The sequence below is a fragment of the Equus caballus genome, chromosome 25 (genome assembly GCF_041296265.1).
Source record: "Equus caballus isolate H_3958 breed thoroughbred chromosome 25, TB-T2T, whole genome shotgun sequence".
NCBI lineage: Eukaryota > Metazoa > Chordata > Mammalia > Perissodactyla > Equidae > Equus > Equus caballus.
Genome location: NC_091708.1, coordinates 23743974 through 23767339, shown reverse-complemented (window position 1 = coordinate 23767339; position 23366 = coordinate 23743974). Strand labels below are relative to the sequence as shown.

The following is a 23366-nucleotide window of genomic DNA, read 5'->3' as shown; positions in this document are numbered from 1 at the left end:
ACTCTAATGTGCAGCCAAAGTTGAGGATCAGTGGTCTGAACTGCCTTCTCTACCCACACAAACATCATAAAATTAAGACATACTCACTCTTTTATGATTTTTGAAAGGGTGATCCTGCTTTCCTCCTAGCACATTCCTATGAATAACATTTCTCACTGGTGCAAAATCATTCTTTATAATTACACTAAAATTACCCATCAGTTTATGGGGTCTGTATACCCCTAGACCATATAATGTGTCCTTTATCTGAATTTGCCCCCAGGTTCGTGGTTTCCTGTCCTTTATATTTTCCTATTATATTTTACCATCCAATAATTTTATCTTTAATCTCTCCTTACAAGCAATATGACCTTGACCAAATTATTTAACCTCTCTTAGCCTCACTTTCCTTCAACTGTGAAATGAGATAATCTCAGAATTGTTGTAAGGTGACTAGATTTAACCAAAAGACAAACCAAAAAAAGAATACCCAGTTAAATTTAAATTTCAGATTAAAAATAATTTTTAATATAAATGTGCCCCATGCAATATCTGGGCCATATTTATTCTGAAAGTTTATTTGTTGTTTATCTGCTACTGTAGTTTAACTGGACATTCTGTATTTTATCTGGCCAACTCTAGTTGTAAGAAATAAATTTGATAATGTCTGGAAAGTTCTTGGCCATGGTAGCAACTTAACAAATGAAAATTCCTTTATTTTACCCACTTGCTCATCCATACCCCCAGCATTATTAACAACGAAAGGTGGCAACATACATAAAGACAGCTAGAGTCAATAAGGCAAAATACTAATGTTTAATTGTCTGCTTGTCTTAATCCAAAACTCGGCATGCTGGGATTTTTTTTCTCCTTCAATGGGTATCATTGTGCCTCACACATGAGTAGGCTGTAATATTTTCTATGATGCCTTGAGTACCTTTAGCAATTGTAGCAGAAGAAGGAAAGAGGATTGGGAGAAGCATTTAATATGAGGCTTTTATTTTTCTTTTTAGAGAGCAAGTGTGAATCTCCACTTGGGTTTCTGAACGGGAAAGCGGAAATCGAAAACACTACCGCAGGACCCAGCGTGGTGTATTCCTGCAGCCGAGGCTACAGCCTTGAAGGCGCTCCTGAGGCGTACTGCACTGAAAATGGAACTTGGAGCCAGCCAGTTCCTCTCTGCAAACGTGTGTGTTGACTTTAGGAGAGGTTTTAATCAGACTCAGTTCCATGATTTGTTTCCCAAATGTCTAAAACATAGAGAAAACTCCACTGATCAGTGTGCTTGGCCCTGAGGAAGCGATCTGTGCATATCCAGACCAAATACTATGGGGTGTTTTAAAAATCTACTTGTGTTATCTAAAATATCCTGTCTGAGAATCGGCTTTTATCAGATTCCTTGGATGATTGCAAGTCCAAGGTACTAAGAGGAAATGTGACTTAATGAAAACCTTTTGGTGTAAATGTATAATGGATTTGATTGGGGATATGAAAGGGGTGAAGAAAGAAAATATGTTTAATGTGTGATATTAATAAAGTATATATAAGTATAGTAAATAAAGATAATTAGTTATAACCACTGGACTGAAAACATTCACAAAGTATAAATTGAGAGAGCTCTGGTTACTGTGCAACGTACGTGTCATAAGGCAGTAACTGAGCCTTTAGAATTCATCAGACGCCTACCTCACTCACAGATTGATTAGCGCCCATTGAAAATCAGAAAACTTGAAACTGCTAGAAATAGGTGTTGATATGTGTGTCACACACTTGCAGCAAGAAATCCTTGCACTATCATCATTTCCTGTTTTTCCTTCAGAAATGAATCAATTTTTATCAATAAGCCTGGCAAACTCAACAATTTAAGTTCTAATAGCCTATTTATAGGAACGTGGGTCTGAAGTCGTATTCAACTCACTTAGAAATGTCTGATGACCTTCTGCGTCATCCTGCTGAAGGATTTCAGTAAAAGAAAGTGAAGCGACAGTAAGAAGCACTTTCTCTATGTTCTTAATATTTTCAAATATTAAGGGAATATTTGACAAACTCCTTGATTTCTAGCGTACCTTTTGTTTCCCCAGTGCTGATCAAAAACAATCTAAAATAATGTTGTGGGCCATAACTTCAGACAACAATTTAATTTGCCACCCAGGAGGTTAAGGACCATGCATTCGTGTTTTCAGATCTTGTCTAATTTTATCCTTACAAATAATTTCATGTGAATGCAAAGCAAGTCTGCGTTTAATGTCTGAAGGTCTATATTTTTAAGCCTCATATTACCGTCCCTGAGAACCCAGCTCCTACAGGGCTCATACTCTGCCTTCAAAGAAAGAAATTAAGAAAAGAGGGAAAATATCGGTAAGCATTTTCTTTTCTTTTTAACAGCAAATCCATGCCCTGTCCCTTTTGTGATCCCCGAGAATGCTCTGCTTTCTGAAAAGGAGTTTTATGTTGATCAGAACGTGTCGATCAAGTGTAGGGAAGGCTTTCTACTCCAGGGCCAAGGCGTCATTACCTGCAACCCTGATGAGACGTGGACTCAGACAAGTGCCAAATGTGAAAGTAAGTCAGCCGGTGGAATCGAGTTAATTTCATTGGTGCAGAATGTTTTCTCATCCTTGTGAGATTATTTTTAATGGAACTTAGTTATAGATGTTTACATCTCTGCCTTATCATGCGTATCAGCTTGTGCGTTGATAATTGTAAAAATTCAAAAAAAACCCTTGAATTCCAAACATAAAAAGAAAAAAATCTTCCAGAACTAGGCTGAAACCTACCTGACCAAGATTCACTGAACAGATTTTCAAAATGTGCTCTTCTAAGAGCAAGCAAGACATTAAACCTAAAATACGTATTTTTTCTCCACGTTGTCAGAGTCCATAAACTATCCTTTAATAGGCTATGGAGGCAATAAAAAATTATTCACAGTGGTTCTTAAACTTGAGCCTGCATCAGAACTACCTAGAGGGCTTGTTAAAAACACATACTGAGCCCCATCCCCAGAGTTTCTGATTCCGTCAGACTGGAGGGCTCAGGTAAGGCCTGAGAATTAGCGTTTCTAACAAGTTCCTAGGTGTTGCTGATGGCGATACTGCTGGTCCTGGAACCACAATTTGAGAAGCTCTGGGCTAGCACCCTGTTGATACACAACATGTGATCTGACAGCATCTCTTGCTGCCTTGTGATAACTCTTGACATCTCTTTTTTTTCTTCTCCTCCTTCTCTTTCTCCTCCTTCTTCTTCCTTCTCCCCAAAGCCACCAAGTACATAGTTGTATATTCTAGTTGTAGGTCCTTCTGGTTCTGCTGTACGGGACCCCGCCTCAGCATGGCTTGATGAGCGGTGCTAGGTGCGCGCATCCAGTATGCGAACCTGCGGACCCCGGGCAGCCGAAGAGGAGCATGGGAACTTAACCACTGGGCCACAGGGCTCACCCACTTGACATCTCGTAATGCACACTTTCTACACTTAAAACATCTCCCCTGCCCAACATCCTGCCCTCCAGGCTTCCTTGTAATCCAAGATAATCCCTCTACAGCAATCAGTGAACAAATATTCATTGAGTCTAGCCAGATGCAAGGCACAGAGCTACATAGTATAAGAATCAAGTCTGCCTACAATGGCCTCCACTTGCTTTCCAATTAGTGAGATAAGAAATGTGCATATGAAGACCACGGGGATTCTGGAATCAGAGCAGACCTGGATTTGAATTCTATCTTCAAAACTTTCTAACTCTGAACATATGCTAGTGCCCTAACTTCTCTGAACCTTAGAGCTCTCATGTGTTAGTAGCGCCAATAATATCTATATTGTCAGTTTGTTTTGAAGAATAAATGAATTGATGTATAATAGCAATATCTCCTTACAAGAAGAGATACACCAAGTCCCTGAATTTTCAACTAGCAGCCTACTGTAGCATTAGGATTTTTATTTTACTCCAGGAAAGAGTGTTCTGTAATTTTAGCTGGGATTTGGGTCCCCGATCCTTATGAAATCTACCTCTAGGGAAATGGCGAGAACTAAGAATGTATCAGCTTTGAGCCTCTAGGCTGGTTTAAAGCCGCCAGCCTGAACTCAAGCAGCCCAAGTGGCCTGATTCTTCACATTGGCCTTGGTTCCTTGAGACGCTACTCAGGGCGCTGAAGAAAGAGCAAGGAGAGACAGACACGCTCTTACTACAAACGCTCCTTCAGTGCGTGCTTAATTATTCCTCGATATTCTTAAGAGGATCAGCAGTTGCCTTGGAGAGGAGAGAAGCAGTTCCCACTATTGTTTGTTTTCCTCAATGCCTCTTTTGTATTTTCTATTAGACAGGAAGTCTTTGGCTTAGAACAAATATCTTGCCTGAGGAACCAGAGCAGCCACTTCCCTCATTCTTTTCACCTCATCCTGATATGTTTGCCTGCAAATCAATGATTAAAATTTAGTGTGCCTGAGAATGACGCAGGGAGAGTATGTTAGATGCAGACTTATAAGCTAGAAACCCCAGAAATCTGCATTTTTAATAAGGTGATTCCCACATCAGTGGTTTGAAGTCCATGCTTTGATAACCACTTCTACAAACCAACCATCAGCTCTCCGTGGTCTTTCTACATTCTGTTCCCCCAACCTAGAAACTCTTCCCCTCTGATCCATTCAAGCTTTATAGCCTGGTCCAAATGCCACTTTCACTGCAATTCATACCCTGACAGTCCTAACCATAATTAGTTACATTCAATTTAGTAATAGTAATACATTACATTAGTAATTTATGTTCAATTTAACTAATTCAAGTTACTTAATTTTTCTACAGGATGGTATCCAGGGCTCTAATACAGCTCTTTTTAAGTTGTTTTACAATATTCTTTGTCTATCTTTCCCTTTTTGCCTGAGCAAAGGGATAGTATTTTCTCATTTATTTCTTCCCAGTTTCTGATAACACAAGACAATCAATGCGTCTTTGATATCCAACTTGAATTGATGTTTTAATTTATTAATATTGATTAATTGAATTAATATTTTATCCACCTTTGAAGAAAATTTGAAAAGATGATACAAATTGATCATCCCCTGTGAAAAATTTTAAATAGTATTATGACCACTAAGTGACCTTTTAGAAGTCAGTTCATGAAGATTCATCCAAAAGTTAGGCTTGTACAAACTGGATACTGCTGAGTCCTGACTCCAATCCAGTCCTTGTGTTGTGAGCCTCAGAATAACTCTAGTTATCTCAAGGCTTCTCCTAAAGTTCTGGAAGCAAATTAGTTATAAAAATTTTGTTAAAATATACAGTATATGTCACTTTCAAAAGAGATGATTATCAGTCAGTCTCACACATTCCAAAGTAGAAAGTCACTGCTTTACAGCCTTGAAAAGAGGGAAATTAATGTGAAACCCTGAATTCCCTAAACCTCATCTAGGTGTGTAAATTGAGTATCTATAGGCTAGAAACAATATTCATTCATTTACTCGTTTTTCAAATATGTATCAAGAGCCCATTGCATGCCAGGCACTGTTCTAGGCACTGATAAAACAGCCGTGATGGAATATGCAGGACTGCAGTTAATGATCTCTACTCTAGAAACATAAACTGCAAATAACCCCCATGCTTCTCATTTGATAAGCATGCTGCATTGAACTTCCCTTACAGCCACCTCTCTGGCAAGGTACCAGAGCTCATTCTTGATCTCCTACAGACTTCTTGCCTTGAGTATAAAATAGCTCACCTTCAACATTTGAATCAGGAGACAAAACCTTTGATCTTGCACGTCTAATTTTTCTAGACAGCAGCAGATTATGCTTTTAGTTGCCAGTATCATTTAGATATTATATAGGTGAAAAGGTTATCTTTATGTATTTATCTTGCTCTTTAAACTAATTCAGTCTTAGAGATGAGACATCCACTGGCTGGGTTGGTAGCATAGGCTAAATTATTCTTTTGTTTTCCTGTAGAAATCTCATGTGGTCCACCAACTCACGTAGAAAATGCGATTGCTCGAGGTGTGCATTATCAGTATGGGGACATGATCACTTACTCGTGTTACAGTGGATACATGTTGGAGGGTTCCCTAAGGAGTGTTTGCCTAGAGAATGGAACCTGGACATCACCTCCTATTTGCAGAGGTAAGGAAATATTTGAACGGTTCTTTCTTAGTGAAGCTGTAGGGAAATATATATGGAAGTCAACAACTGTATGCATGCTATTTTATTTTTCCTTAGCCTTAAATTTTCTTTTAACATCTGTGTCATTTTCATAAACTTTATGCGTTTGAGTTTTGAAAGCTTGCACACAGAACTCTGGCGAGTACTCAACCCCTTCCTGAGTCAATCATGGCTCCTTGGGCAAGTGTCCTCTCCAAATCTGGGGAGTGTTCTCCGGCTGCTAAGGAGAGCTATGTCATGTCTGGGCCATGAGGACACCTCCTGGACACTCAAGTGTTTCATCACAGATTCCAGTTCCACTCACCCATCTTGGGCAGACCCCTGAGCCCCATCATAGACAGGGCAGCCCAGCCAGTGGACTGCGTATGAGATAAGAGGTACTGGGCGGCCTCAGGGAACAGGAGCCCACCCCATGGTCTCCCTGGCCATACTCAGGGCTGGTGACAAGAACTCCATTTTCACATGAGCACAGCTGTCTCTTCACTTGCTAGATTGAACTCGCAAACCCTAGGATGAATTTTGTGTGTGTGTGCGTTCAATAAAATCTTGGGGGGAGAAAACAGTTCTGGGCTTAAAATTCTACAAAATAGAAAGAGGTAGATAATGAGGCTTCCTGGTATGTCCTTCTAAAACTTAAACTTTTCTAAAAATATAGGATTTTTTTTTTACCAATCATAATAATTATTCCATTCATTCTACAAATATTTACTGAAAGTCACGAACTATGTTAGTGAACAAGACAGACGTAACCAAGGAACTAAACGAATAATCAAGTTGTTGGATGGGTTGTCCACATGGCCATGTGGCTAACGGTCAGATTTGGATTTGGGGTGGAAAGGCCAAAGTCTTTAATGACTTGTGGAGCAGAGAGAATTGAGGAAATCAATGAATGAGCCGCATGAGCCTCAAAAGAGGCAAGGGTGATTGCAGGAGAAAGGAGATTAATTGTCTAGAAGCAACTAGGAGAAATGAGATCGCCAAACATGGGATGTTAGAGAATGTGCAACCCCATCTTGAGAGGGCTGCTGAGGAGGCGGCATCCTTAAGGAATAGCCCAGGTTTCACTCCAAGTCAGAAGTCCATTGAGGGCTGTGTGTTTGCTTGTTTCTACACTTGTTTGTTTTAACATACTGAGGCGCAGTGGCAGCACCCAAGAGCTACCAGCCATCAAAGGCCACCTTTGGAAGGGCATTTTCAAATCTTCTGGAAGGGACATTTCCCCTGGTGTAGATCAAAAGAGACCATCTTTATATCAACTGTCTTGTCCCCTCCTGCCCTGAATCCCCAAATTACTAAAACTTCCATAGCCACGTTCTTAGAACTACCCAAGCTTGTTTATGCCTCTCCTGAGCCCCTCAGGTTCATCCCCAACTGAATCTTGAGATTCAGTTTTGTTTCCCCTCCTTAAAGCTTGACACAAGGAAATATTATGAAATGTAAATGAGCAACCCTATTTTCTGACAGCCACCCTTCGCAAATTCCCTAGATTTACGACCCCTCCTGCTTCTTTTCCAGCTGTCTGTCGATTCCCGTGTCAGAATGGAGGTGTCTGCCAACGCCCAAATGCTTGTTCTTGTCCAGACGGCTGGATGGGGCGCCTCTGTGAAGAACGTGAGTCTGTCCTAAATCTTACTTTGAGTCCTATCATTTGCCTGGAAGCTGCCAACTCAGGGGAGTTACTAGGAACTGGCTTTACTGGCGGCAGGAATTCATTTGCTTAGCTACTGTAGCAGACCAGACAGAGCACCTAGGGCCCATCTGAATATGTCAATTAGTTGCAGAAGATCTAGAATATCAGTGACCTTGAAAATACAGTTATCAAGATCCATCCAAAGCCATCTTCACATACCTCCTGGCAAAAATTTCCAAGACTTTTCTTAGGAAGGAGCTTGTAATAGAGGATTTCCCAGCCTTCATCTTCCCTTATCTCCAGTCCATTTATGTACTACGCCACTCACTGCTGCAGTTGGTATAAATTCATGGCATTACATAACATTGTACTTTACAGGTAATATTTACAGCCCACCATTCACTCTTTTTCATTAAGTGTAGTTCTTCCAATTAGGAAAATAAGGAAAGTTGTCCCTCCTATATCGACACAACGCTTGGTAAATTAATATAGAATTTTGATTCTCACAAAAGTACGTTTGAATTTGAACTTCAGGAGAAAGTAACTAAATAAATAAATGTTTTAAATTCTTTTTAAATGTCTCAGCTACACTTTGTTTCAATATCTTAAAAAATATTTATGAGAATAGAATGATTTCATGTTTCGTTGGGAGTGGTGTATGTAAACCACATCGAATCATTAATGTGATGGCCATTGGTCTATATCAGTTTTTTCTAAGGCCAGACATTTTATAAGAGATTCTCAAACTTTTTAAAGTCTAACTACAGTCATGCATCACTTAACGACAGGAATGCATTCTGAGAAATGCATCATTTGGTGATTTCTTTGTTGTGCAAACATCATAGAGTGTACTTACACAAACCTAGACGATATAGCCTATTACACACCTAGGCTATATGGTACTAATCTTATGGGACTTATGGGACAGTATATGGGCATATACCATCGTATATGCAGGTCCTCATTGACCAAAATGTTGTTATGTGGCTCATGACTCTGCTTCAACTAATCTAGAAAGGAAAATATAAGATGGAAATAAATTTAGGCTGCTATTACCAAAGCAAGCATTCTCACAGTGATTAAGAAAGAAGAAAAATTGCATTTTTCCTTCCTCTTCTCCCTAATTATTCCTTCCCACTTGGGCTCCCATTTTCGTCCTGCTCTAATGCTGAGAGTGTGAAGACTCGGGGACCCCGACAACAGGCCTGGCTTAGCTGGCTGAGCATATGCCTGCCCTCCTGTGTTAGACCAAGGCTTCCCAAGCTTTCGTGTGCGTACAGACCATCTGGGAGATGTTGCTAAATGCAAATGTTGATTCAGTAGATCTGGGTTGGGACCTGAGAGTCTATATTTCTAGCCAACTCCTAGATGACGACAATGCTTTTGGGTCGAGAACTGCACTTTGAGTAGCAAGCCAAAAGACAATCTCACTCCTTTTAAACACACTATGCTTCTTTAAAGATCTCAGAGATTCTAGTAGGAGGAATGATTGCCATCAAGGTCATAGGGGAGGCCTGATTCAGACACCATCAGGCCTCAGCTCCAAGGAAATGAAGGGTAAGTTGTCCCATTAATACTAATGCGTTGCCAACACGAGCCTACAGGATAGCCCATCCGACTCCCATTCTCACATTTAATTCAAGGCAAGAAGAGAGCCTTGAGGCAGCCAAACCCTCTTAGAGCATTTTATGTAATTTGTAATGGAGATTTGAAACAATAATAAATGGGGGACATTCTGCTTATTTTGTGAAGAGAAAGCAAAGCACTTAACAGACATTGATTACGGTGTGTCCTTCCCGGAAGAGTGCATTTGGCATTAGGACCATTACATCAGCCTGAGGGTCCAGGCTTACTTTCCTGATTGTGTTTTTCCAGTGATGCTCATTAATAAACAGAACACATGCAGGAAGGTTATCTAGTGGGTCACACAAGGTTTTACTCCTCTTGAAAAATGTTCTTAGAACACGTGAACTGAGTGTGTATGTATTTTGATCGAATCCTTTTCAATCTCCTTTCTAGCAATATGCATTCTTCCCTGTCTGAATGGCGGTCGCTGTGTGGCCCCTTATCAGTGTGACTGCCCACCTGGTTGGACGGGGTCTCGCTGTCACACAGGTAGGCCTCCTCTCATGGTTTGTTTTCTTAGTGACTTGGCTCAATGAAGCCCTAGAGGACATTGATGAGTGTAACTCAGATTCAGAGGTGGCAGTGAAACAAAATGTTACCAAAGTGTCTCAAGAATTTCTCCAGGTGGTCCCTTGAATGGTCATCTCAACACTGACCTGTATGGCTGCCTCAAAGGCACCTTTCAGGGTCATGTGCCAAAGAAGAGCATCAAAGTTGATGCAGTTGTCAGCCTTCTGCATGTCTTCTGTTCTATTTTGCAGAATGTAGAGAAAACATCATGCAGAGGTTCAGAAGAATATTCATTTTAAACTCTACGAAGCTAAATTATAAAATTCGTGGTGACTATTTAGAAAGAACAAGGCTCTAAATAAATACAATTTAGGTTAAAGTGAGAAAACTCTTCAAAGAGATGGTTCCTTATCTTGGACAACAGTAACAAACTGTTGTTGATTGATTGGTGACAAACATGTCCCATTAGCAACCCTTGCTGATAGCGACCCTTTGAGATATCAAATGTAGCATTTATCCCACTATACTTTGATATCTGTTTAATTGCTTGATTATCAATCTATCCCCACCCTCACCAGATTATGTGCCACTTGAGGGCAAGGATGTTTCTTTGTGATATTTTTATCCCCAGTAGCTAACATAGTGCCTGCGTATGATAGGTTTTTCAGTAAACGTCTAATAAATTGATCAGTTAAAAAATGACAGATTTTTACCTTTGTAATGCCCTAATTTTTAGGCAACTCTTAAAAGAATAGAACTTGCTATATTTATTTAGTATGAACTCCAACACTCCACCATCGTTCCTATAAACAATATTTATACCACCTTTCCAGTGTGGTAAAATTTAAAATAGAACAGAATTGCGGACACCAGAGCTTGTCATGAGCTCTAAGGCTGGGGTGACCATATAATTTAGCTTCCAAACTAGGACCTTTTTGAGAGTGAAAGGGACACTATTCGTAAGTAAACCAGGGAAATGGGAGTGAAAGGTCCTGTCACAGGCAAAATCCGACATGCAGTCACCCTACCTAAAACCAAAAGTGGGCCATCCATGAATGTAGAAAAGGTAAATGTACCAGAGCCTAAATTTGAAGCTTTTATATGAAACTCTTAAAGCAATCTATATAGTATTTCTTTATAACAAATTAACTTTGATATTTACCTACATTTCTCACGCATGCCAAATTGCACTCACCTGCAAACCAGCCTTGCCCTTTTCCAGGCATCTTATTTTTGCAGGTGGTGGCAACATTCTTCTAGATGCAGACATCCTTGACTCTCCCTCTCCTTCGCCTGAGATTGTCAGATCAGCACTCTTTTTGTTCCTTCCTGCACAGTATCTCTTGCATCCTCCTCTATCTCAGTGTCACTAGTTCGTCAAAGATCTCTTCTTTGAGTCATTGCCAGCATCTACTACTTGACCTTCCCATCTCCATTTCCAAAATAACATCATTACATACTACTTTTGGTATGTCTTTGCCTTAAGAACCTAAAATGGTTGCCTGTTGTCTCCATGTCTAGCCCAAATTCTTCTGACTTCCAAGGTGCTGCATAGACTGGCTTCGGCACACCTGATAAACCTTACTTCCCATCCTACCAGTCGCACACTGTCCCCTGCAGTGATGGCTTCCTCATTGCAGCCCCTCTCCCTCCCACCTCTCAGCCTTTTCTCATGGTCTTCCTCTTTCCTCTGCCTATTCAAACCTCACCCAACCTCCAAGACCCAGCGTAAGTTTCCTTTTATCTCCAAACTTGCTCTATACCACAATAATCTGTTTTCTAACATTCCATTTCTATAGACATCACACAATTATTTAGAGCCATATGGATAAACTAGTCAAGTGTAGACATTCAGAAAAGGCTTCACAAGCACAGAATCAGAGGAATAGCAAGAAGAGTCACTCTGAGATCATTCTAGCCAACAGCATGAAAGTATAACACAAATGTGTTCAGCAAAGTATAGCTGAGGACATCCATAGAGAAAATGTAGGGCGGTGACTGGAAATGAAGCTGTAAAGATGAGCAGAGCCAGATTAGGAACTGCATCACAAACCAAGTTCAAGATGCTGGATTATGTCTCGTGAGCAACAGAAGCCATTGAAGAGTTTTAAGCAGGAAAATCATGTGATCAAATTTTCTTTGAGAAACATGATTTTGGCAGCAGCATGGAAGATGGCAGAAAGCAAGATTTACGATAGGGAGATTAGTTAGGAAGTTATTGAAGCAGAAATGGCAAGAGGCAATGAAGTCTGGAGAAACGATAACCAAACAAGATGGATTTGAGAGAAGTTCAGGAGGTGAATCAACACTACTCGGTTATAGATGTATTGTGGGAGTAAAGGTCTGAGAAGAGTCAAGACTGGTATTTCCAGTTTGGGCCCCTGGGTAGAAAGTACTGCATTTACTGAGATAGAGAACCCAAGAGGAGCAGGTTTGAAGGTATGGGTAAGGAGTTAAGTATGGACATGCTGAGACTGAGGGGCTTGTGGAACCTACAAGGGAGAGGTCGGATAGGCAGTTGATTGATGCTTTAAGTTCTCGGAAGATACATCCAGATTGAAGGTGAAGATATGTAAATCATCAGCGGAAAACATTCATGGGAAAACAATAAGGCTGTGAAGAAGACACATAGTATGAGAAGGTGACCCAGAATGGGACTCATGGGGGCACCCATATTATAGGAAAGGAGGAGGCTGTTAAGCTTTTAGACAGGGAAGCAAAAATAATGATTAGGTTGTTAGTATGGTCAGGCACCTGAAAAGATCATCATCATGCTCCTGAAAAAGAATCATGTTTTTTTATATTAGCAAGGAGAATCTATGGAGAGTTGATTTTAGATTATTGGGATTTATTTTGGCTATTTTTAATCCTGGCTTGTTTCATAATTTTCTTTTTGTCATAGTGTAAATACATGCATTCTGTGGCTTACTTACTTAATCTTAACTCTCCAAGCGAGCTCCACAAGGGCAGAAACTGGCGTTTTACTTCTTGTCTCCTATCTTCCCACCCAGTGCTTATCAAGTGCCTGGTACTTGCTGGCACTTTCCGCATATTTTATGAATGAGTGATTAAAGAAGTGACATTTATTTATAACTCACCAAAGATGAGCTTTTCATCTGGGGAAGCCTACCTTTCTGAGCTATAATGAGGCTGAAATAATGAGACTGAAATGTTTCTCATTTTCAGCTTCCTCTCAACAGACATTTTATTTTCTTCCTACAGGGAGTTCTTCTTTCTCTTTGATATGTTGAACTTGCTGGTGTTAGAAATTCATCTGTTTCCAGCATCCTTAGGTTTTTTAATAAGTAGATTCTTGTACGTGAAGAATTTGGTCGTGAGACTGGATTGTGAGAAAGATGTCTATATAGTAAATCTTTGGGTGTTCCCTCAGGGTTTCATCTGTGGTTAATTTTTAACTCTACTCTAGGTTCTGTAATCCCAGTTAAAGCTGGTAAAAGCCATGAAATGTGTTTCCCAGCAAACACAAAGCCTTTTGGATCATCTGTTATTTTAGACAATCTGTGTGCCTGACTTATTATTGTAAGAGCTGATGTCTGATGTAATGGCTCAATCATTCATAGAGTTCAGTGCTATTTCCCTCAAGAGATTTACAATCTAATTGAGCATATTAAAAATTTACAGTTCAAAACAGAATGTGTCAAATTAGTTGCACAAACAAAAAGATTAAAGAAGAGAAAAATCAGTGGACTTGGAGTTATCAGCAAAGATTTCAATATGTAGGTAGCACTTAATCTGGGGACTTAAATCTGAAATTTGACTAGCTTGGATGGGAAAAGGAAGGTCGTGCTACATAGCAACAAGAGGTCAAGCCAAGTGGCAGAAATGCATAATGCAAACAGTCTATGAGAAATGGTGGTGGCTGGAGCAGAAAGCGGAGTCAAATCTTATTCTACATGCCTTCGTGGACATCTTCAGAATTGCTAAATATTAATTAAGTAAATGTATGAATTTTCCATCCTAGCTGTTTGCCAGTCTCCCTGCTTAAATGGTGGAAAATGTGTAAGACCAAACCGATGCCATTGTCTCTCATCTTGGACAGGACATGACTGTTCCAGGTAAGTCAACCAAAAACTGATGTTCATTTATAGCATACAGAAATTGAAATTCTAGCTCAGTTGTCCCAAGAGTGAGATGGTATCTCTAGTTTGAGTGTAAGCATTTTGTATCCATAAATATCCATTTTGAGATATACTCTCTAAATCTGAACTCAAGCCAACACAAAGAAATATTAGTTAAGGATTGACAAATAAAACAATGATATCTCAAAAATATATAATCTTGTGCTTACTTCAGCAGCACATACACTAAAATTAGAACAATATAGGAAAGATTAGCAAGGATGACACGCAAAGTCACGAAGCCTTCCATATATTGCCACAAAAAGAAAAAAGAAAAAAGGTTTATTAAACAAGTTAACTGCCTTCTTGAATGGAAGATTGCATCCTTCATATGCAAGGATGTAAAATAAATAATAAAGTCAATACATTTTATTGATGTTCATTTGCATTCCTTATTACCATAAAAAAAATATTGAAATTGATAAGAAATACTTAAAGTAAAAAATTTTGTTTCACATCTTTTAATGTCTATACATTCATTATTTCATTGACTTCAAGAAAATTTATGTAGAAATATCTTTGTCAATTAGTTTCTAATTTCTAACCAGACAAATATCATAGTTGAGAAAAGATTATCACAAAAATAAGTCAAAAGGAAAATATTTTTGAAATAATTTAAATTTTTTTTTAAATCAAGGTATAATCAACGCACAAAATTATATTAGCTTCAGGTGTACAACATAATGATTCAATATTTGTATATATGTGTTGCAAAATGATCACCACAATAAGTCTAGTTAACATCCATCATCATACATCGTCACAAAATTTGTTTTCCTTGTCATGAGAATTTTTCAGATTTACTCTCTTAGCAACTTTGAAATATGTAATACAGTCTTATTAACTATAGTCACCATGCTGTACATTACATTCCCATGACTTATGTATTTTATAAAAGGAAGTTTGTACCTTTTGATTCCTTTCACCCATTTCGCCCACCCCCTACTCAACACCTCTGGCAACCACCAATCTGTCCTCTGTATCTATGGGTTTGGTTTTTGGGGGTTTGGGGGGTTTTTTTTTTAGATTTTCTCACATATAAGTGAGATTATACGGTATTTGTCTTTCTCTATCTGGCTTATTTTACTTGGCATAATGCCCTCAAGGTCCATCCATATTGTCACAAATGGCGAGATTTCATTCCTTTTCATGACTGAATAATATTCCATTATATATATACCATATTTTCTTTATTCATTCATTCGTGGATGGATACATAGGTTGTTTCCAACTTGACTATTGCAAACAATGCTGCAATGATCATGGGATGCATATATCTTTTTGAGTTAGTATCTTCATTTTCTTTGGGTAAATACTCAGAAGTAGAATTGCTATATTATATGGTAGTTCTATTTTTAATTGTTTGAGGAACCTCCATACTGTATTCCTTAGTGCCTACACCAATTTACATTCCCACCAACGGTGCACAAGGGTTCCTTTTTTCCCACATCCTCACCAACTCTTGTTACTTCTTGTCACTTCTTGTCATTTTGAAAAATAGCCATTCTAACAGGTGTGAGGTGATATCTAACTGAGGTTTTGATTTGCATTTCTCTGATGATTGGTGATGTTGAGCATCTTTTCTTGTGTCTGTTGGCCATCTCTATGTCTTCTTTGGAAAAATGTCTATTCAGATCCTCTGCTCATTTTTTTTTTTTTTTGAGGAAGATTAGCCCTGAGCTAACTGCTGCCAATCCTCCTCTTTTTGCTGAGGAAGACTGGCCCTGAGCTAACATCTGTGCCCATCTTCCTCTACTTTATATGTGGGATGCCTGCCACAGCATGGCATGCCAAGTGGTGCCGTGTCCGCACCCAGGATCCGAACCGGCGAACCCCGGGCTGCCGAAGCAGAACATTTGCACTTAATCGTTGCACCACCAGGCCGGCGCCCCTCTGCTCATTTTTTAATCAGATTGTTTTTTGCTATTAAGTTGTATGAGTTCTTTGTATGTTCTCGATATTAACCCCTTATCAGTTATATGACTTGCAAATATTTTCTCCCATTTCATAGGTTATCTTTTCATTTTGTTGATGGTTTCATTTGCTGTGCAGGAGGTTTTTAGTTTGACCTGGCCCCCTTGTTGATTTTTGCTTTTATTTCCTTTGCTTTTGGTGTCAAATCCAAAAAATCATCGTCAAGACTGATGTCAAGGACCTTATCGCGTTTGTTTTCTTCCAAGAGTTTTGTGGTTTCAGGTCTTATATTCAAGTCTTTACTCTCTTTTGAGTTAATTTTTGTGTATAGTGTAAGATAGTGGTCCAGTTTCATTTTTTTGTTCATGGCTGTCCAGTTTTCCCAGCACCATGTATTGAAGATACTATCCTTTCCCTAATGTATATTCTGGAGTCCTTTGTCATAAATTAATTGACCATATATGTATGGGCTTATTTCTGGGCTCTCTATTCTGTTTCATTGATCTTTGTGTTTGTTTTTATGCCAATACCATACTGTTTTGATTACCATAGCTTTGTAATATCGTTTGAAATCAGGGAGTGTGGTGCCTCCAGCTTTGTTCTTCTTTCTCAAGATTTAAACTTCTTTAAACCTCAGGAAATGTCAGGCGTATTGCATTGTACCATGATAAAATATTTCGAATATTAAAACATTATCCTCACAAATATTGCAATGTTGGAATATTACCAGCTCCATTTTAAGATTTTCAATATACATCAGTGTATTACATCACTTAGATTTGATTATGTACATTTACTTCCATCTTATAGGAATCACTAAAAACAAATGGATACTTCCATATTCACGTTAAAAAGTAGGAAATTCAGTTAACAGAAAACAACTCTTATTTTTCCATTTCCTTTCATTCATTTTGATTAGAATGTCAAAGTCAACTTGCAAAGACAAACAATCTATTTAAATGCAAACTCAATTAACAAAAAAATCTGTCTTGTGCCAGTGAATGTCCTCTTGTCACCTCAAGTATTTGCCATCTCTGCAGAGATTAAAAAAATAAACTGAACACCAAGGAGCAAATTTGGATTATGCAAGTATATTTGGAAGCATTTAAGGTAAAGATGATAGTTTTACCTAAGAGCAGAGTTGAAAGTATTTAAGAAAATGAGATTCAGACTGGAATGGATTTCTGGGAAAAAAGAGAAAAAGGAAAAGAAAAGAGAGAGAGTGAGAAAGAAAAGATAAGGGAATAAGAATGACAATGACTCAAAAAGGCACGGGAAGTATTTATAACATTCTTATAATTTTAGTCTTTGTATTTCAATTCCTTCATCTTAGAGATAAGAAAAGGAGACCCAAAGCTTGTGTGGTTCCCTAATATACGGTAGGAGCTCTTTCTTCACCAGGGGAAGGGTAGTTATTAGCTTATGTGAAAATACTGTCTATTAATAAAGAAAACAGAATGTCAATGTTTTTATGCAAAATTTTGATAAAGGAATCAAAAAAATTACGGCAAGTTAAGCTGAGAGGCATATCCCACATTCAAGGAAAGGTCACTTTCAACCCAGAGGACTGGGCCGGCCCCCTACTCCTTATACTGTGATCAATTTTTCCAGGAGACTTGTATTAATTAGGACTCTCTTATTGCATCTCTAACTACCTTAAGCAAAGAAAGGAGTTTCTTATCACAATAGAGCGACCTTGCATGGAACCCAAAGATATGGCGTAACTGAGCATCAGGAGGGCCAAACTGAGGACTTGAAAGCCACCTGAAGCCTCTCCCCCTCCCGTCCCACCTCCTCTCTCCAGCATGTGCTCCATCCTCTCTCTTGCTGCAGAGTGGTTTTCTCTGCTGTTCAGCTCACATAGAACAGAACTCCTTACAGCTCCCACCTTTTACAGGTCGCACTACAGTATCCACCAAGAGTGTGCTGATCCACTCCAGGAGAGGAACTGACTAGCCTAGATTGATTCAAGGGCCCACCATGGATCAGTCAAGTGTGGTCCTAGGTTGGGTTATGTTGTACCAACATGAAGGGTCATTTTGTCAAAACCTTTACGTTACCTTTGGGCACAGGGGAGAGGAGGCTGGTAATTCCCAGAAGAAGGAAAAGTGGAGGATAATTCCCTGAAGTGGGGGTGGGCTTGTCTGAGAAATCGAAACAAGAAGTGTTTACGAATAATTTTTTATTTCCTTCACTCCCACGAGATTGAGTGCTTTAAAGATTGTATCCCCCGTACTTAGTACAGGCACGAAAGTTGATACTCAATAAATACTTGTTGATAGAGCAATTTTCAGGCATCAGTGATAACTGGTGGAGAAATACCTTGTGGCATGCAGTAAATCCCTCTACCTGTAACCTTCTCTACCGATGAATAAGACTGACCTGGTAGTATTCCTGACAGTTCAGTCCTTAAGAAAGAGATGGTGTTTCCTCTCATCTATGAGCATCTTCAGAAAACTGATCTTCAACAAATGCCATAAGTGAAAAACAGAGACTGTTAACGCTGTTAAGAGACCTTCAGGTTCAAGAAGTCCAGACTCCTCATTTTACAGATGAGAGGATTGTCAGACAGGAAACTAAAGACAGAGCCAGGACTGCAACTCAGGTCTGCTGATTCTCAGATCTTTTCCTAAGTTAGTACCTGTTCACCATGCCTCTTAGTTCTCTCAAGAATGACTCCCATTTGTGCAAATAAGTCACAGATAATTCCCAGATGTGTGGGACTTTCAATCCTGTTTGAATCAGCCCCAAAGAGCTGTTAACTCTTCAATTCAGTCTTTTCTGTTGAATCTCTTTGTTTTTTTGTTCCAGGAAAAGGAGGACTGGGTTTTAAGCACTGCACAACCAACCAGCTCTCCCAAAAACAGGATCATCTCTTCCTGGTAGTCCTGGGCATCCTGGAACTTACGCAAAGAAATTCCAACACGGTGCTGGGTCTTGTTTTCTTTAGTAAACTTGTTATTTTGGGTTTACCTTTCGATTTTGTGTTATATTTTGTTATTCCTTGGGACATACTTTCTTACATGTTTCCATTTTTAAATATGCCTGTATTTTCTATATAAAAATATATTAAATAGATGCTGCTCCACTCTCACAAAATGTACATACTCTGCTGTCTGTTGGGAAAGTTCCCTGTACCCATTTTTATTCAGTTACTTAAAATGATTTTTCAATTAAAATATATTTTGCTACTAAATAATATTTTGCTGGACAGTGCCGTTTTGCGACGTGACCAGGGAGTAATGAAGAGGATTAATGATCTTTCATCTATGCTACTGGAGCAATACAGGATCACATGGAGTACACCAAGAAGTTACAGTGAAGAAGACCCCTTCATTCTAGTTCCATCTTCTTTGCAGTATGTGTAACAATAAAGGTTTCCTTTTATTTAATCAGAGAATAACTATTGGACCTACCACCCTCCACACAGAATGCTATCCTGGTGCTGAGGGCAGCCTGGCTAATTCCTTTCCCAATATTTGGAAAGCCTTAGGCATCAGCTCAAGTGGATGGGGGGGAAAGCATAATGACTATGGTTCACAGAATAAAGTGTGCCCCTTCCTTCTCACAGCTGGAATAAGAAATGCGAGAATGGGAAGATTAACAGAGAGCCCATTTCTGGGTCTACAACTCACTGGTTTGGGAGAGAGATATGAATAGGAGGACAAGGAAAGGGAAGGAAAAAGACAAATGGGAAAAGTTCCCCAGAACTGTGCTTCTGGGCCCAGCTGCGAAAAAGAATTGAGGCTGCCCAAGCCGGAGCTAAGCTGCCCTTCAGTCCCCACTGCATCACCTAACTCCGTCACTATACTTCTCCCAGGATAAAAACTTCCCCAGACTTCTGGAAAATAAAGCCAAACACTAGATTTTGTTTAAAATGGGAAAATCACAATCAACTCATCTTTCTCCTCTAGGAGAACTACTCCCACATAGGGCATAGGGTGCCTTGTAACACTATGAAGAAATGCAGGGACAATGAAAAAGATCTTGATTGTCCTATGGTTCTCTTCACTGTCCTGCCCTTTCCACAGCCATTGATTCCTCTTCCTCTGATATTCACCCTTTTGGACCAACCTTACATGCTTATGAGTACGCCTTTTATTTAGTTTATTTATAGCCCATCAACTTCCAAACTATGTTGGTCTTTGTCATTTGTAATCATAAAACTACAAAGTGAATCTCGAAATCCGAGTAATAAAAGGAAAGATGGTACCAGAAAGTTTAAGCTATGGAAAGCTACTGCAATTGAAAACAAAATTCAGTTCTGAGTGTACCTACTAAGTAGAATTTGTGTTGGGTTACTTTGAATAGACTAAAAGACCTATATTCCAGACTAAGTCACATTCGTTGTGTTATACAGACAGTACAAGGGAGTAAAGCTCCGTATGAGTGAGATTTGCAAATGATATGAGAGCCTACTTATCTACAAATATGAGTCACAGAGTAATAATACTACATGTAGTTGAAAGTGTTATTTTTAAAATTTCAGTACTAGATATATTCACAGTGAAATCTTAAATTTCTAAAAAAAGAAGTAAATGTTTTTATCAGTATACTAAAGTATATCTGTTTCAAACAAACCATAACTAGTCCTACAGTGAACCATTAAATGCTTCCTTTTAAAATTAAAAACAAAGTAAAAAGACTACCCCCACTGATCTTGAACGTTATTCTGTGAGTTCTAGACAAAGCAATAATACAGAAATTTGTAAAATAAATAAAAGATAGAAATATGAGAAAATTAAGAGTCACAGTTTTCGTTTTGGCAGAAGATTCGATGATATCCCTTGTAAGATGAAAACCCAAAGGTGGGAAAATCCATTAGAAACACTGAGTCCAGTAAACTGGATGGTTACAGGATAAATATCAAAAATAAAGAGCTTTCCTGGATGTCATTTATAAACAGAACACACAGTGGAAAAGATCCTATTCACAATATCAGTAATATATATAATAATTACTATATTTGTATTATATATTTAACTACTTTATAATATACCAAGATAATATAATATACAATAACTTAGTCACAATATCAGTAATATATATATCGTATTCACAATATCAGTATATATACGTATATATATATACTTATACATATATATGTATTTATGTACATGTATGTATCTATTATATAAATAAGAAATGTGCAGGGTCTCAAGCAAGAACACTATAAAATTATATCTATAAACATTTATAAATGCTCAAATAATAAGAATCATGCCATTTCCTGGATGAGAGAACAACATGTCTTAAAGATGTTGATTTTTCCCAAATAAAACTGTAGGTGTAATGTAATTTCAATCATACTTGCCATATTGTATTTTTTTTTTTGGAGCATGACCAAGTTATTTGTTCTAATGTTCATTAAGAAAAAAAAAATGGAGGGTCCAGCTCCGTGGCTGAGTGATTAAGTTCATACACTCTGCTTCAGTGGCCCGGGGCTCGCAGGTTCAGATCCTGGGTGTGGACCCACACACCTCTCATTAGGCAATGCTGCAGCAGCATCCCACAGAGAAGAACTGGAATGACTTACAACTAGGATATACAACAACATTGGAGCTTTGGGGGGGAAAAAAAAGAGGAAGATTGACAAAAGATGTTAGCTCAGGGCCAATCTTTCTCACCAAAAAAAAAAAAGAAGAAGAAGAAAAAGAAAATCTATTATATAATATGTCCCAATGGGGGGAAAAAAATTAAAAATTAAAATATTTTAAAGAAAAATAATGAAAAGCACCATCTTTACTAAAAAATCATAGTAAAAAGCTAGAATAATTAAATGCTGAATCAAGAATCACAAAAGCATCAGTATGCTACTCTATACATAGAAATTCAAATATTCTAGTTAAAAACTCATAAGTGATCAATAATCAGTGGAATTTTTGTTAAAAAATGTTAGAAAGTGAGAGACAGAAGTATTCAGTGACTGGAATTAGACAATTTGTAAAAATTTGAAATTCTTTTGATTTGTATTCTCATTGCATGAAAATGAATTCTAGGTGGATTGAGAAGTTAAAAATCCATATTAAAAGCGTGAAAATGGTTTTTAGACTTAATTTTTTTCAAGAATTTGAAGGCTTAAAGAAACCTTTTAAACCTACAAGTTATAGAAAAATCATAGTGGAAATGATGGGCAGATTTGGTAGCATAAGTAAATAGAAAGTTCTGGGTGTCATTCAAAAAATCGTAATCAGGGGCCAGCCCGGTGGTGTAGTAGTTAAGTTTGCATGCTTTGCTTAGGCAGCCCGGGGTTTGCGGGTTTGGAGCCCAGGCATGGACCTACACACCACTAATCAGGCCATGCTGTGGCAGTGTGCCACATACAAAATAGAGGAAGACGGGCACAGATGATAGCTCAGTGACAATCTTCCTCAAGCAAAAAGAGGAAGATTGGCAACAGATATTAGCTCAGGGCCAATCTTCCTCACCAAAAAAAAAAAAAAAAAAATCATAATCAAAGTATAAAGACACATTTTTATGTCAGACCAAGGAATAATGTTTTTATTATAATGTCTTTATTATATAAATTGAAAATAAATTATGGAATTCAAGAACACAGACAACTCACCAAAGAAATGCAACAAATTCTTATGTGTGTGAGAAAGTGTTCAACCTCCCAAATACAGTATGCAAATTCAAACAAAAGTGAGAAACCATTTTATTTATCAGATTAGCAGTGACTTTTTGTTTTTTTTGAGGAAGCTTAGCTCTGAGCTAACATTTGCATCTCCTCTTTTTGCTGAGGAAGACTGGCCCTGAGCTAACATCTGTGCCCATCTTCCTCTATTTTTTCATATGTGGGATGCCTGCCACAGCCTGACTTGATAAACAGTGTGTAGGTCTGCACCTGGGATCCAAACCAGTGAACCCTGGGCCGCCAAAGCAGAGCGTGTGAACTTAACCACTGAGCCATCAGGCTGGCCCCTAGCAGTGACTTATTCTTAACGTTAATAAACAATGCTGGCAAATGTGGGATGAAATAGGAAATCTGATACATTGTCAGTGAAAATGTTAATTGGTGTAATAATTTTAGAAAGCACTTCAACAATATGTATCTTTAAAAGTAGTTTTGTATGCTTTGAGTTAATATAAAGCAAGTTTTAGGCATAATAAAGTTCATCATAGCATTATTGTTATCTGTGAAAATGTGGACATGAATGAAAGGCCCAACAATAAGGAAGTCTAAACTATGCTACCTTGAGCACATTTCTGAATCACATGTTGTACAACCCTCAAAGATAATGCAATAACATGGAAAATGCATGCGGTGTAAGTTTAATGAGGAAAACATCAGGGCTGGTCTGGTGGCCGAGTGGTTAAGTTCACCTGCTCTGCTTCGGTGTCTGGGGTTCCCCAGTTCGGATCCAGGGCATAGACCTACACACCACTCATCAAGTCATGTTGTGGCAGCATCCCACATCGAAGAA

The 23366-nt window shown here is 38.5% G+C and overlaps 1 protein-coding gene and 1 pseudogene across 2 annotated transcripts in view; both read left to right on the top strand.

The window, feature by feature from the left end:
* The window catches only part of SVEP1 (sushi, von Willebrand factor type A, EGF and pentraxin domain containing 1), a 167132-nt gene extending 147801 nt beyond the window's left edge, over nucleotides 1-19331 (top strand). The window contains exons 42-48 of one of the 2 annotated variants that reach the window (XM_001916149.5): nucleotides 993-1166; nucleotides 2365-2541; nucleotides 5911-6081; nucleotides 7636-7731; nucleotides 9770-9865; nucleotides 13869-13962; nucleotides 18751-19331. In XM_001916149.5, the coding sequence (XP_001916184.3) occupies nucleotides 993-1166; nucleotides 2365-2541; nucleotides 5911-6081; nucleotides 7636-7731; nucleotides 9770-9865; nucleotides 13869-13962; nucleotides 18751-18772 (830 nt within the window). In that variant the 3' untranslated portion in view covers nucleotides 18773-19331. Of the gene's footprint in view, nucleotides 1-992; nucleotides 1167-2364; nucleotides 2542-5910; nucleotides 6082-7635; nucleotides 7732-9769; nucleotides 9866-13868; nucleotides 13963-16937; nucleotides 17167-18750 lie in introns of those variants that run through there. The other variant, XM_070251692.1, reaches the window with a different exon arrangement.
* LOC111770721 (U6 spliceosomal RNA) lies at nucleotides 14188-14281 on the top strand (annotated as a pseudogene).
* Nucleotides 19332-23366: the final 4035 nt, after the last annotated feature.